The sequence below is a fragment of the Haliotis asinina genome, chromosome 15, assembly GCF_037392515.1.
Source record: "Haliotis asinina isolate JCU_RB_2024 chromosome 15, JCU_Hal_asi_v2, whole genome shotgun sequence".
NCBI classification, from domain to species: domain Eukaryota; kingdom Metazoa; phylum Mollusca; class Gastropoda; order Lepetellida; family Haliotidae; genus Haliotis; species Haliotis asinina.
In genome coordinates this window covers 13470463-13486058 of record NC_090294.1, presented here as the reverse complement: position 1 = coordinate 13486058, position 15596 = coordinate 13470463, and the positions used below count along the sequence as shown (strand labels likewise).

At 39.3% G+C, this 15596-nt stretch overlaps 1 protein-coding gene across 3 annotated transcripts in view; it reads right to left on the bottom strand.

Moving 5' to 3' along the window:
* Positions 1–453: 453 nt before the first annotated feature.
* Positions 454–15596, bottom strand: part of LOC137265497 (sodium-coupled monocarboxylate transporter 2-like) — a 39763-nt gene continuing 24620 nt past the window's right edge. For 2 of the 3 annotated variants that reach the window (XM_067800912.1, XM_067800910.1), the window contains exons 7-17: positions 15331–15468; positions 14498–14633; positions 13953–14041; positions 13086–13204; positions 12191–12261; positions 11484–11570; positions 9525–9715; positions 6013–6128; positions 3985–4067; positions 2482–2500; positions 1376–1512 (exon numbers count right to left, since the gene is read on the bottom strand). In XM_067800912.1, coding sequence (XP_067657013.1) covers positions 1433–1512; positions 2482–2500; positions 3985–4067; positions 6013–6128; positions 9525–9715; positions 11484–11570; positions 12191–12261; positions 13086–13204; positions 13953–14041; positions 14498–14633; positions 15331–15468 — 1129 coding nt within the window. In that variant the 3' untranslated portion in view covers positions 1376–1432. Of the gene's footprint in view, positions 1513–2481; positions 2501–3984; positions 4068–6012; positions 6129–9524; positions 9716–11483; positions 11571–12190; positions 12262–13085; positions 13205–13952; positions 14042–14497; positions 14634–15330; positions 15469–15596 lie in introns of all 3 variants that reach the window. The other variant, XM_067800911.1, reaches the window with a different exon arrangement.

The following is a 15596-nucleotide window of genomic DNA, read 5'->3' as shown; positions in this document are numbered from 1 at the left end:
TTTGGAACACTTGTTTGCTTTAACAACATTCTTCACATGGTTGGTTTCGTCTTTTCCATTTCATAAGCACTACAAGCTCGTTCCAAGTCATGATTGAATTTGTCTTAAGAACTCCGGGAAATTTATGTTCCTGGCATACTAGTCATCCTTTAAAGATGTGAAATTTGGAAATGCATTTTGCAGTTTGCAAAAAAAAATTCCCAACATAAAATTTATTTCTTTCACTTGTGCTTTAAACGACGCTAGCCATTTCTTTTCGATGACTGATTGGTTCGGTGAGATTTTAACCGATGAGACTAACCCTAGATGATAACTATATGTATCTATACTCTGGATGTCAGTTTTATATTACAAGTGTTACGTGCAGTTGTTAGTACACTTAACAAAAAGACATTGTTAGCTTTGCAGTGTCAGATTATTGTACATCAAATGAAGAGACTGGAGAACGAGGTGTTTTAATAACAGTGTTATTGCCTTGCTCTACAAGTGCTCTATTGCCTGAGTATCTTCATACAGTACAGTACAAACTCAAATGCCCTTGGTGTTTTATATATTGTACTGATACACCTGGTTACAGTCACTGCATAATCGGTGCCTCTGATTATCATTAATATGCACGGAAACAACATATTCCGCAGTAACAAAATACACGCACAAACATTCGGATACGTGAGCGAAAGTAAAAACCTAGTCTAAACTTTGTGCCCAAAAATGACAATGTACACAGGTATCAGACAGTCTTTAAGAACGTTAAAGATATATATATATAATAACATTATCATATCATTGACATGTTTAATTATCTCAGTTCTATAATTAGACGTTGAAAACATCTCGTGTTGCTGAAATAATCCATCTCGAATAAGAGATTTACTAAAGCCATTTCTTCTGAAAAAACGCACCTTGAAATATGAGAAAGAGACTTTACGTTATCAAGTATCCACGTGTACAATTGATGAATCGCATAAAAGTGCAACAATATCACTACAAAATACCAGTAAATAGCTTGTCCTTGATTGTTTTGTTTTATAAATGGAACGTCTAAATACCTTATTAGGCACTTTTAACTTTGTGATTAAATGGTTGAAAGAATACATGTTAGCCTTGTTTTGCTCAGTTGTTTTCGTGTGTGTGTGTGCGTGCGTGCGTGCGTGCGTGCGTGCGTGCGTGCGTGCGTGCGTGCGTGCGTGCGTGCGTGCGTGCGTGTGTGTGTACACGGGAGTGTCTTTGTAAGAAATATCATACTTCCAGTCGAGTGATACCAGGTCCATGTTTTGTATTTTCAACTTTAAACCTTCTAGCTGGCAGTTTAGGAGCTTTGGGAGAAGTGTAATACCCAATTATAGTTTCCATATATTTTTAACTGCCATTCTTTTATTATTATAATAATTATTATAATTCCTAATTCATATCTCAGAACATACACAGAAAGTTATTCAATCATAACGTTGTGCTCCAGACATCGCCTCCTTTCTGCGTCAGTCCAACATGGCCGTTCTCTTGTTGCTCTGTCTGTGAGAGAAAAATGATATAATTCGTTTAGTGTATATAATTCAATCAGGAATGAGGAGTAACATATCTGCATACAAATGTATTAAGTCAAGCGACTATAACGTCCCTGGGCCTCATTCTGTTTATGCAAATTCTATCAGCTTATAAACACCATTTTGTACTTTTGTAGAGGTCGAGTCATATGCCACTATTCATTAAATATTACCCCTGATTAACTTCCCTTAAATTGTTTCCCCAATCAATATTGAACAACCATGGCTTTGACGCATGTGCTGTTTTAAATCTTCAGTCATGTTTCAGCTTAATGTGTAATTATCCCATTTATGCTGAACTTTATGTACAAAGTTTTAACAGAGAATCATCACGATGTCCTACTCAGGCCCAAACTAGATCACATTCCAGGTGTGACGAGCGAGTGAATGCGTATGGTTCTACGCCGCTTTTAGCAATATTCCAGCGATATCACTGCGGGGACACCAGAAATGGGCTACACACGTGGGGAATCGAACACGGTCTTCAGCGTGGCGGCTGGTTGCTTTAACCACTAGCTATAGGTTACCCTACTGCCCCAGCTTGTGATGAAATGGTACGCAGGTATTATTTCCCACCTTAAATATACATCAAACAAATTGAAGGTTCTAACTTGAAATATAACTTAAAAACTGACATAAAATAGAGGATTTGAAAACAAAACAGATCGTCAAATATGACATAACATAAACAGTTCGTTTTACTCATAAAAGATGGCCACAACCCTCTCGAGTGGCCATTCCTCGTCGTATGTGGAGTAAAAGTTAAAAAACAAAACTGTCATGCATTTCAGAATTTAAATAAACCATGACAACCAAACAAAATAGCATGCAAAGAACTCCCTCACCAACTGTGACATGCAATAAATAAGTGTATACAAATATATAAATGTAAATAAATGCACATTTTATCATATCCGTAAATCCATCGTTCCATTACCTGTAAGTCCAAGAGAAGACTTCAAAAAGGAAGCCAAATTTATGAAAATAATGTCATATCAACACAGACACATTTAACAGAAAATTATATTTTGCTCTTCAGTACATTATTCTTTTACAAAGCTACACGTTCCTAGTTTTCACTATTGCCTGACACATATTATTGTCCGAACGCCACGTACTAGCCGAATTAGTTTAAACCCTGCTGTGTAAGGCTGAATAACTAAAAAGTGAAATGTTTCTTCGGAGTGGGCGCGTCATTTTCATTTGTGCGCCTAACAACTATTTATTGCTATATAAAAAATAATTTAGACTTGGACGCGTCCCGATTATCCATTTGTCCACTATGAGAACGAGTGTCCGTAAGCGCGAGTGTGACGAAATTTATAACTAATTAACTCGTGCTAAACTTCCCAAACTGTATTTCTGAGAGAAAAAAATAAAAATGTGTTCCTCCCTCGTCATTTTTTTTTTTATCAAAAATTAAAACTAAAAGCCTACCACCCTCATCACTTTTCACAAATATTTGCCCGAGAAACATTTAACTTTTTATGCAGCCTAATCGATCCTTGTTTTCATTGTATCACTGTGACAACGTTTATTGATAGTAACACTGAACAACTGACAACTTAATACATACCTAGAATTGAGAGTCAGTAAAATTATAAGTGAATGAATTTCCCATTCAAGTAACTAATACGTCACTATGCCCACGGTTTTAAGAGAACCTTCACAAATAATTTTATGGAAAAAGACCATTTATTTACAATTTTGCTTCAGTCATTTCTTTAACTTTTCACTCGCATTTGTTCCATCCCATATCTTTGTTCACAAGTTATTTCATGGGAGTCAGTCGCTGCATGGAACCTGTTTGCACTCTGGGCATGAAATTCAGCAATATTTCAACTACAGTCTGTTTGTAGTGAAAACGTACCGATGAATTTCACTTCAAACAAATAGTACGTAAATCGGATAGAGCGAAAATAAGACGGGACATCCTCGTAATATTACCTCGCCAAATGACCATTTAAATCTCAGAATGCTATTCCGGTTAGGGTAAAAGTTGTTAACAAACGATCATAGTTCAAATGGCTGTACTTGTTTCTATTACAAGGGGGTTTGCATATTAAATGAAACACCGAGAAAATATAAGGTTAGTCTAAGGTAACGTTCATTAAGTACAGCACGTGTGTTTGTTTCGTTGTTCAACCAACTGCACTTACTCCCTTATAATACAAACAATAATAATGATTTGAATCTATGGTCGTTTGCAAAAGAACTTTTAGCATAAGCTGAATACAACCCTGAGACTTAAATTTTCAGTTGGCAAGGTAAAATTATGAGGATCTGCAATATTAATGTTACTTCATTTGGTTTACCTTTTTTGTTTTAAGTGAAATTTATCGGTATGTTTTCACTGCAAACAGACCATAGAAATGGATAGATTTCTTTCAGAACGGAAAATCAGATGCCTGTGTTCAACAAAACACATCTTCATACATACTTTCTCCGAGTCCTTGATTCTCCACAGTGGCCTTACAAAGGGAAACAAGAATCTTTCATCCTTGATGCGCGGGTACATCCTGCCTGGAACAGTCATCGAGACGATAGAGGACATGCAGCGGCACACACAAGGCGTTATTGCAGCCATATAGAAAAACACAACTGAAGAATTGGTGAGTTAACATTTAAAGGAAGATCAGCTGTTATGTCAGCCATCAAGCGACATACAGTAGAAGTTGTAGTGCGTAAACATTATTTAACGTCACATCGGCGTAATTTCAGTCATACAAACAATGGAATATTTAGTCAGTATTCAACGTTGACATGACCTTGTTTCAGCCATCGAGTGACAAACAGTGGTTGACTGCAGGCATACTCAGATATCATACCAATGAACATTCTCAGGTCTTATTATACCCCTGCCACTGATGCATACATGAGTCTAGAATAAGCTGTCGTCTTTCCGCATGATACGTACAGAATAGTAGACGTATATATGTTACCGGGAATGTGTGTGAAACAAGGGATTTCACGGAAATCCTAAAAGTGTAAATGATTTCGTGAAATCACTGTGACCCAGAGGGATTTCATGTATTTCCTTCACAGAGGTTATTTCCTCTGTGAATGTTGTGCCAGCGTCCTGTTTCTATCGGTAAATTGTGGTTTGATAACGTAAATCTTAGAACTGGAACGTGCAAATGTTTGCGAAAGGAAAGGGTTATTTTCAAACTATATATTTCATGTTGTCCTCAGCGTCTTCTTTCTTCGAATGATATGATGAAGTATGTCTCCGGAATGCTGTTATTTCCGAATCATAACTGTTGTGGTCCGGGTTTTAACCAATGTAAATCTATACATCTTGAAAATATTTTTAAGCGCTCCTGAAGTGTAACAGCCGGTGTGTAAACAATCTATCTTGTCCCAACAAGCATTCTGTCAGCATATACTCTGTACTCGCATTATAGATTTGATGTACTCTGTTTCCATGAAGGCGTTCATAAAATACCTGAACTAATATTTCAGTAATTTCATGAAATACCTTGAAAATTTAGGGAATACATGAAATCCCTGGGGTCACAATGATTTCACGAAATCATTTATTCTTTTAGGAGTAAATCCCTGGTTTCACATATTCCCTGCAACATAAAGGGGCCATGTGTAGGTCACGGCACATCGCGAAACCTCAGTACCTCCGGTGGCAAACGACGTTTCAAACCATTAGAAACAATTCGAATCGTCTCATGGTTGTCAGGTGACATAAAGGAACCGAGAATCCTTGCAGGAATACGAAATTTCCGATCTAACCACCGCCAAATAAGCCAATTTGTGATGGACATCCAGTGATCGAGTGGAAAACAAAGCGACCTGGAGCAGTTGAACTAACTGGATATCGGCGCCATACAAATATCTAGTCGTATCGTATCGTAACTATTACAAATGCCAACAGCTGCGACAGCCAAGCGTGTTTGTACACTTGGTCCGGTCTAGTAGATATACTCGGTGGTCTCGCAATTTTGAACCAGAAGTGGTTCTTAAATATGCACTTGTCACCGGAAATCTGGTACCGGAAGTCAGCTGGACTCCGTGTCGCATATTGTAAGAGAGTATGGGACCAGGTTAGTACCGGTAAATATCGCCCCGCGAGACTGACAGGCTCTAATAAGCTACATTACACATAATTTGATTCAAGGCTCCTATGAAGGACTTTATATAGCAACGCTTTGGAGAAATGCTTTTACACAAGCCATGTACATGTAGGTAGTACAAGCTTATCACTGTGGTAAATACACGAACACAGGTGGCTTAGAATCGATTTTTAGTAACCCATGCTTTACTTGAGAGGTAGAGACATGCTCGCGGATTTGGTTGACACGTCAGCGTATTCGACTTCAAGCGGGATTATTGCGGCAGACTCGATTATTTACAGACCTCCGCCCTACAACTGGATCAGTACTGAGTGCGGCGTTGAACAACAAATAAACAAACAATGTATGTTTACAGAAGTAAACGCAGCTGTATCTACACTTACATGTCGCCAAGCTAACAATCGATCCCACAAACACGGCTAGCAGCCATCCAATCAGACCATAATCTTGGTAAGAGATATCAAACACAGTGCCTTTAGGGTCAGCGGTAGGAACGTCGCTACAGAAAAGAAAAAGAAATGTGAAAAAATACAATTATCTGTGCATTCAAATGACTCAAATATTACTTACTAACTGGTTGTTTTCCTTGTCTTTGAAAGTCCTTACGTGAACTGAAGCAGATCATGTGCTTATGAATTAAAACCCTTCAAACTTGGGTTAGACGAGTGAGAGCTTGGGAAAGAGAGAGGGATGAAGTGGTAGCGACATGTTTAATGCTGCATTTATACAGCGTCAGGCATGCATCCGAGCGTGCACTTGTGACGTTCCCGTTTGAGCGTTCTTTTCCAGCCTAGCAGTGGTTGAGAACAATTTACGACCGCATCAAATACAGTCGGGTCATTCCATTCTGTGCCGACAATGGGTGCGCAGTACGTAGTATAGCTGGTATCCTGGATCGCGATACAATGGTGAATCTGCACTCGAGTCAATCCGTGGTTATGTTGCAGCTCCGGCTGTGGCTGTAGAGACCGATGCGGGATCGGCAACTCCGCTGACACTTGCTGCAGGGGTAGTCTGTGGTGGGAGCGGCGAGGAAGGGCTGCAGCCTCTGTCACCGGCGGGTCCTCTTCGCCTTCCAAAGAGTCTCCCTCCTGTCCTCAGCAAGCTGAATGCCAGCCTTGTCATCACCAGGGCCCTTATTCTCGAAACATTCGTAACTTTGACCGTAACCAAGGTGTTAAGATTTGGCTTAAGTAGTTCGTAGGGGTACGAACGTTTCGAGAATAGCTAGCCAGGTTGTGCGCTTAGTCGCTACTCCAGGTCTTCTCAGCCTTCAAGTCAGGCTTCCTAGCGTCATTCCAGCGCAGCGTGGGACGTCCAAACGTGGCTAAACCAGCGCAGTTGTATCTAGCTGAGAATGGTGAACACGTTTTGTACGCCTGCCTGGGATAAGACGCCTGCGTGTATGGGACGGTCCTGCATTGAGAATATGACTAGTTTTCTTATACGCGAGCGAAGCAAGCAAAGGTTGACAACGTACTTTCCTTGCTTCGGATCGATTTTCATGTCAAAATGAAATATCGCCACCATCAAAGGTACACTCCCATTTCCTCCATAGTTGTGCTCTCAGATTTCCAACCCCATATTTAATAATTACTCACGTGAAATATGTTTCATTCAACGTTTTAATCGCTTCCCGTGGTATTCCGATCCTTCTTCGCATCTACTACCCTTGTCAGCTTCCGGCTGAACTGAGTGATGGAACAAGAATAAGCGGAATAGAAATTGAATATCATATTGCCTATTGTCATCATGAGCCTCTTGTAGTTTATTTGTCTTACCTGTCGTCGCTATTGATAGAATTTTCGTAACACTTATTGTACATACAAAATTCTGGGATTTGGGGCAAACGAAGCAGGGGAGGTAACTGTAAGTATTTCATATGGAATAATACCTTCATGTTCCGTCATTCCGAAGAACGGTCTGAATACAACGAGTCGCGCTTAAAATGCTGAATAAATAATATTTAAGGTGAGTAATTGTTCAACATAAGGTTGGAAATGTGAGAGAACTCCCCGGTGAAGAAATGGATGTATACCTTTGATGGTGGCGATATTTATTTTGACATGGAAAACATTTTTCGAACCGAAGCGAGGAAAGTACGTTGTCAACCATTGCTCGCTTCGTCAGCATGTAATAGAACTTGTCATTTTTTTCTCTACGCTGCGCAACCCATTTGTAGTTTGCCTGTGATTAACTTGATGGTCGGTTAATGAATTTATGTAACAGGGATAATTAGTGATAATTCTACTCAGATTACCCGTCCAAGATTAACATATAGTTTTATCTAGCAGAGATGATTTGTGAAAAGGTAGAGTTTATGCATGTAGATTGCTCTAACGTATTCAGAATACACTCTGTCGTAAACGTAACAGGAACGCATTTCATTTCCTTCAAAAGATTAACAGCAAATGCGTTGATTGATTGCTCTTAAACTGTGAAACTACTACATTACTTTCAACAGAATGGTGGACATCTTGCAAATAGTTCTCAGGTATTCTATGTTCAATTACCAATGAGACTATGCACTGTGACACATGCCATAAAACAGGTTTTACTGTCAGCTGCCAATGAATGGCACATCGTGTCTTTATGTGGAGATTGATAGATACATCCATATCGAACAAGTACGTAACGGTCTGATATTATTACATCTACACCGAAACGTCGCATCGACTGCAATGAAAAAAGTTGTCTCTCTAGAAAACGCGTTCCTGTTCGTCACTAATTATAACGATTTATACATGTCTGCATATTAGACTGTTATAAGTAACATGCCATGGAACAGGTTTCTTTGTCAGCTGCAGATCAACCATCGTTTCTTTATGTGGATATTGATGGGTAATTCCTCGAGAAAGGTTATGGCCTGATATTATTGCCCTAACCTTAGTCGGTTTTAACTTAAGTATTTGTATTCTGGGTTTGCTTGTTTGTTCCTTTTGTTTTTCTTATTTTTCTTTTTGTTTTATTTTATTTTCTCTTATGTTTCAAGCTGTGTGTTCAGGCAGAAGAATGCCACGTGTTGGCATTTCATCGCCAAGTTAGTAGGCTAGTACAAACTTGTACACACAAATAAAAGAGACTAAGCAAAAGCTTTATTACTGTAGTGGACATATTAGTATTTTGTTTTAATTCACTTGTTGTAGCATCCAACAGAATCACTCCTCTTCATTTTCTTTCGCCGTGAGGTTAGGTGACACAGGCTACACCAACAAGGTCGCACTTAGGATGGCTATGTGAAATATATTGCACGTAGGCAATCTACAAAATTTCTAGATATTAAATTTCATTTGTTATCGTAATAATACAGATGAAGTATTTATAAGTAAAAGATTTCATCTTTGTTGGCCAATGTCATACTTTTACTAGAAACTGCGCTTGGGGTGGCACAGTAGAGATCGCAACTCGGCAAGAATTCTGGGATATCACCTGGGTTCATGCGTGGTGAAAACAATAACAAAAGCAACAACCATCTCACCTGGAACTGTCCCAGATCAGTGTCTCTTTAATGCCAAATATACTGTGAACAAATCCGTTCTGTGCTGAGTCCGTTCCATGTGCTGAGTCCTTCCGAGTACTAAGTCCGTTCCGAGTACTGATTTACCAATGCCACTTAATGCCACTTAAAACCAGACTCAAAATAAGGGACCGTTCATAATGTATGGCTGTGGGTAGGGGGAGTGATGATTTTAATGTGTAGCACTGCACGGTATGAATAGGAATAGATTTGTACTGTTACCTAAAAAAAACACCAAAAACCTAACTGCATGGTTTAAATGGTTCATTATATAATGGTTGGAGGGTTTTCTAATGGCGACTTTATGGTATCTATTGACGATTATTGTTATGAACTGCTTTGGACAAAGTCATCTAAGCAGAAGTGACCATACGTTACCTTGACGACAAGGTGCTTGTGATGGCTGGTGTTGTCGTCGTGTATGGTGAAGTCATGTTGCTAGGGATGATGATGTCACATGAGTTTCCAGGGGCTGGGGGTAGCCTCACAGGTGGTTGGCCGTACAATGTTGCCCCCACACTCAACCATATGTTCAAGGCTAGGGCCACCAGCACTCCAACAATGGCTCCCTGAATGTAGTAAGTTATGTTTATATGTCTATCTTTTTAAATACCCCTACGATACATTATTTCATTGTTTTGTTCCGCCTAGTTAAGTAATTCCTTAAGGGATACAGTAGGTAACACTGTCCACCCAGCTATGCCTGAAAGTTACTAGCCCACAATGTAAGTCTAGAGCCCAAAATTTGAATGTGGACACGAGTTTCATTATTAATTTTATCGGCTGATTTTGTTGATTTTTTTATTAAACTACACAAGCAGGAGAGGATGATATATTTACTATGTAACCCTATGAAAATTCATCAGGCAATCGGGCCAGTGAACTTGAACATTTACTGGCCCGACTCGATTTTTACTAGCCACGGGCAAGCGGGCTATTCCAGAGATGTTTCAGCTTCAGTCTGTCACGTTCATATCTATCGACGCTGAGATAGATACAGATACTAAGACTGCACGGTTTTAGCGGCATATCGTAAAATCAGTATATCGCAATGTGTTTTTCAAATGACACGTACTGCACTATACTTTTATTTCGTGATTATCTTTATGCGTTAGAATATAATCTTTCATTCACAAGAAATGTTTTCCCTCGTTATTCAGTGACAAAACGCCATACTGTAATACAATGATCTCTATAAAAAGGAAAATAGAATCCCTGACTATGCAGTTTAATTTGGGGGTTGCTGTCAATGGAACCATAGCATGAATGTTGAAGGACTATTAAATAAATGTAGAAAATAAACTGACATGAACAACTAGTTTCACTCACTGTCAAACATTTCTCAATATATCGCAATACGGATACCCAGATCGCCCCCCAAAAAGTTGCAATACAATATATTTGACATTGCAGAGCCCTGAATGATACACAATCAAAATTAATAGACTACATGCCAAGACATGTCTTATCGGTGGTCAGCTTTGGCTTATGTCCAACTCACTACGAACAGTGCTACAGTTTGTTCAGCTTGACCTGATCAAGTTAGAAATAATGCACTGCGTGGTCGTGTCACAGCTGGTTTGGTCTATTTTTGTGAAGGGGTGCACCTTTGTCAGTTGATTGTCAACAAACTAAACAAGCCTTGTCGTTTGACAGCCTAGGGTCTAGAAATCGTCAACAAATGTCCTAACTGTCTTTAAAAGGTAAGCTACAGATGGTTTAATGTTTCCGATGTATTCATGCTTTGCACGAACGCAACATGAATTATTATAACATTCTGTGCTCCCCTTTATAATGAAGTTAAGTCGACCTACCGTTTGTGCCAGCTGACATCCCGGGTCAGGCACATTTTGAGCAACTGAGGTCAAGCTGAGGCTATGAGGTTGAATCAAACAAATTTCTCTCTTAACTGAATGTCGGTGATTGCAAAGGAAGTCACTGGCATATTCGTAAAGGATATGGACAAGATTAAGACGCCAATAAAATCTCGGTCGCACGGAGTGGGTAGGTCATAAAGTTACCACAACTGGTTGTTCAAAATCATTTACTGCTTGATTGTTTTATATGGGTTGGAAAACAACGCGTAATTTAACCAACACATTAATCAAAATTAAGAAATAAATTTCCACTGTCAATATAAACATTTTGCAAATAGACCATTACATTTTTAGTTCAGACTTTAATCATTTAAGCCTTACAATGAGGAAAAAATATACTTTTTTTTCTTAGCATTGTTTTGGAACACCGTAACCTATAACGGATGGCGATTACAGACTGCATCAGCATATATTTATCTAGCAGTCATAACCTACGTGTTCCAGATAGTGTAGTACCTACAATTTTATTTGTCCATGGGAAGAGAGCGCCAAGAAAGTATGTCCCAACTATCGGTCCGCCGCATGCTCCCAACAGGGCAATCGCTGTCTGTGGAGCAAGTTGTAAAAAAGTTAGGGTTAGCAAGGAAACAGAGATTTGGCAAAGGTATTGTCATTATGTTCATTCGTGTGAATATCATTGTTGTTAGTATCATTTGGATTAGAGGAGGGCGGTGTAGTAGCCTTCTGGTTAAAGTGTTCGCTCGTCCCGCCGAAGGCCTTGTTCGTTTCCCCATATGGTTACAATCTGTGAAGCATATTGAGTTTCCCTGCTGTGATACTGCTGGAATATTGCTAAAGAGGGCGTTTAAACTAAACTCATTCACTAAAGCGGGAAACCTGTGCCGATTAACGAATTCAGTAAACACACGGATGGAGTAAGAGTTGAGTTTAGGAGTTGAGTTGTGTTGAGTTAGGCTTTACACCACATCGGCATTACTCCAGCCATATAGCGACCAGAGCAAGTTTACATTTATTTCCGTTCTAAGTCCATGGTTCAAAAACGTTTTGTTTTGAAAACATATATTTTCATTTCACTAATACTTTTGAATACATAAAATGTCACAGCATCAAATAAAAAGAGCAGGCAATCCGTTATTCTCTTTACAAAAGTACAATTTATGATACATGTCAACTTCGCTCAGGTAATTTGGATGGAGTAAAACATACCTGTATTATTGTACCTGGTAAATCCTTTAACAGGAAAGCCAAACCTATGCAAACGCCACCGTAAAACCATACTGAAAAGTAAAAGTCTTGTTCAGATAAATTTCCTAAAAAGACTTTTCAAAGATATTTTACGCCGGGTCTCGCTAAATTCCGCTAACTATACTGATGAGCGAAAGAAACAATATCTCTCACTTGACTCTCAGAATATCAGTAGTTTCTGTAATAAATTCAACTGCACAGGCTCTCCGTCAATACTCAAGCATACTTGTACATGGTATAAAATTGGTTTGGTACAAAGCTTAAAACATGGAATTTGCATAATCCACTGCTGCGATCAGAAACATTTCTGTGAGGGTCGATAGTTTTTCTTAAAAAATGGTTGCATGTAACACAAACTTACTCAACCACATATTACCCAATAAAAACGGTTACAGGTAGGTCAGTGGTTACATGGACATAAACAAGTTTAACACTGCAATTTCAATTTTCAAATATATTGGTACGTTTGTATATATATTTATATATGTGTGGGACCTGTGGCATGTTACATGTATACCGTACAGCAAGTCTGCCTTTTTGTCATTTTTTTAATAATATTAAGAAGACATAAAGATGAACGCTTGCTTTTATGAGATTTCATTTTGGGGAAACTTTCGTTTCTTTTACAGGTTAGTATAACTGGTTCAATATGAATTATTCTTTCAAAGAGCTTTCAGACAGTGAAAACCTACACCGTCGCTTTCTTTGTGGTACAGAAGTTGTTCATCCCGCCATTGTTATCCAACCTAACTGGCGTCCTGTTAATGGACTTTTTCAATCCATGCACTGCATGTTACTGTCAGGTTACTGGCCTGACAGGACAAGACAAAATAGGACAACTGTGATTGCATTATACCTGCTAGTTTTGCTGTGAGCAGCTTCACAGATTCCGATGTCCCGCACTTCTCGAATGGACCTTTCAGTAAATCTTCTATGGTGTTTGCAGCAAGACCGTTCGTGATTGATGATATTGTACTGTGAAAAGAGCATTCTTAAGAATACATTGCGACATTCTAGTCGTATGCCTGATCAAATGTTGTATTGTAAATTCACATTCTGATAGAGCCTGACGTGGCTCGTATTCTACAATACCGGGGTAGCTTTTCTATTCAACCATATGTGGCTGAGGTGCACAAAGGACTGACAATGCAAACAGCCCATTGTGTGGTTATCGCTTTGACAACTGGACCATACAGCCGCATCGTACAAACAGGCTAACACCCTTGGACGTTTGATTCAACGCTCTTTATAAAATATTTTTATGTGGATCATAAACATTTCCCTTCGTAGCATTGTATCTCGTGCCAGTTCATGAGGTATCGATATTTTACTGGCGACCCATACAGATGTACACACAACCATACACAACTACACACACACACAGAGAACATACACACAAGCATGCCATGCACACACACACATTACATCAAACTATAAAGTGAGTGAATGAGTTTAGTTTTACACCGCACTCAGCAATATTGCAGCTGTATGGCGGCGATCTGTAAATGATCGAGTCTCGACCAGATGACCCAGTGATCAACATCAAGAGCATCACTTTTCGTAATCGGGAACCGATGACATGTGTCGGCCAACTCGGAAAGAATGGCCACCCGACAACTTTAGTCGCCTCTTACAAGCGTGGGTTATCAAGGATCAGTTTTAACCCGTATCTTCACGGGTTATAGAAAATATGCCTATTGATGTGTATAGATGAAAAAGCTACCTGAGAGCGCCGCTGAAGATCGTGGCCAGATAGATACCCGCCATACCCGGGAAATCTTCAAAGATCTTCATGACAAAATACGGCATCACCTGAAACGAAACTCGATACGAATATCCATGTGTTTCCCTTAGAATTGTGCATTACACAATTACTGCTGTCAGGACCAATAAAAGCAATAAAGCAATGTTGCGTTAATCCCCACTGAAACGTACACCCTGATGGTCAGACTGAATGCTATTTGAATGGCATTCATACTTTTATTAACACATCCGTGAAGATCCGGGTTTGCACGCTTGTCATAAGAGGCGATTAACATCATCTCGTTTTCAGGTTCGCTGACTTGATTGACTTGGCTTTATCGTATCTGTAGATCGATGCTCATGATGTCGATCACAGGATTATCTGTCCAGACTAAAAGATGGAATATTGCTGTGTGTGTTTTGAAATAGTTCATTACCTATCGGGGTTACAATTTTTGTTGAAGTTGGTTATGATTTCAATTTGTCTATGTGGTTTTAGTGTTTTGAAACATTCAATAGACTCACCTGATTGCTATTTGTTAGTATACCGGCTTTGAAGGGGTCACATCCTATTGTCGCAAAATAACTGTAAGCAACGATTCCCATAAAGCACACACATATGATGTAGGTACTGACGATGAATATGTTGAGACCGTACACACTGTAACAGTAGAATTGATTATGAAACTTACATCAGTCCTAGGTACAAGTACTACATATAAGTGCAGATTGGATTATGACAAGAGTATTATGTCGGCGTTGAATCAACGCCTACAGCGTAACAAACGAACGCTTTACCTCCGAGCTGTCATTCCTCCCGCAGATGACAACACCCCCGAGATTTTTGTTGCTGAGTCGTTTCTGTTTTCGGTTTGTTTGGTTGTTTTAGTTTTACCTTTTATTTTCTTCTCTTTAGTCTGTACCCATGACAAAACCGCTTCAAATTTGGTACCTACTTTTGGCCGAGACTGGCCAGAGCGAACAGAGTAGAGTAAGTATTATTAAGGCGCTTTTTAGCAATATTCCAGCAATATCATGGCGAGGAGCATCAGAAATGAGCTCCACATATTGTACCCTTGTGGGAAATCGAAACTGGGTCTCCATCGTGACGGGTGAACACTTTAACCACTAGACTACCCCACCGCTACAAATTACAGTAAGATATGTATATATGGATACCTTTGAATTGAATAATATAAGGATCATATCGATGACTTTATTACCACAGACACTTCCGGTTCATATTTCCCACGAAGCTGAGAATGAAAACTGGAATGCAAACACCACGACTGGTTGAGGAACAAATAACACACATTTGAGCAGATAAATATCTAGTGCAACAATAATTATACACTCACAGTTTAGCTCCTGACATTTTGGGTATGGCACAGATCCTCTGAATGGCAGACTGATCGAATGTGTAACCAAAAAACGTGAACAGACCACCAAACGTGAGGGCCCAGAAAGAATGGCGGACACGAGGATCGGGGTCGAAGCTGCAACCATCAAAGTTAGGATGAGAGTAGGTGAGCCTGTGAACTTTTAGTAGTTGCTTACATGCAACCCAAAACACAATTATTCATTTGTGACACATAAAACATATTTCAGCTTGTGAAAAAAAAAC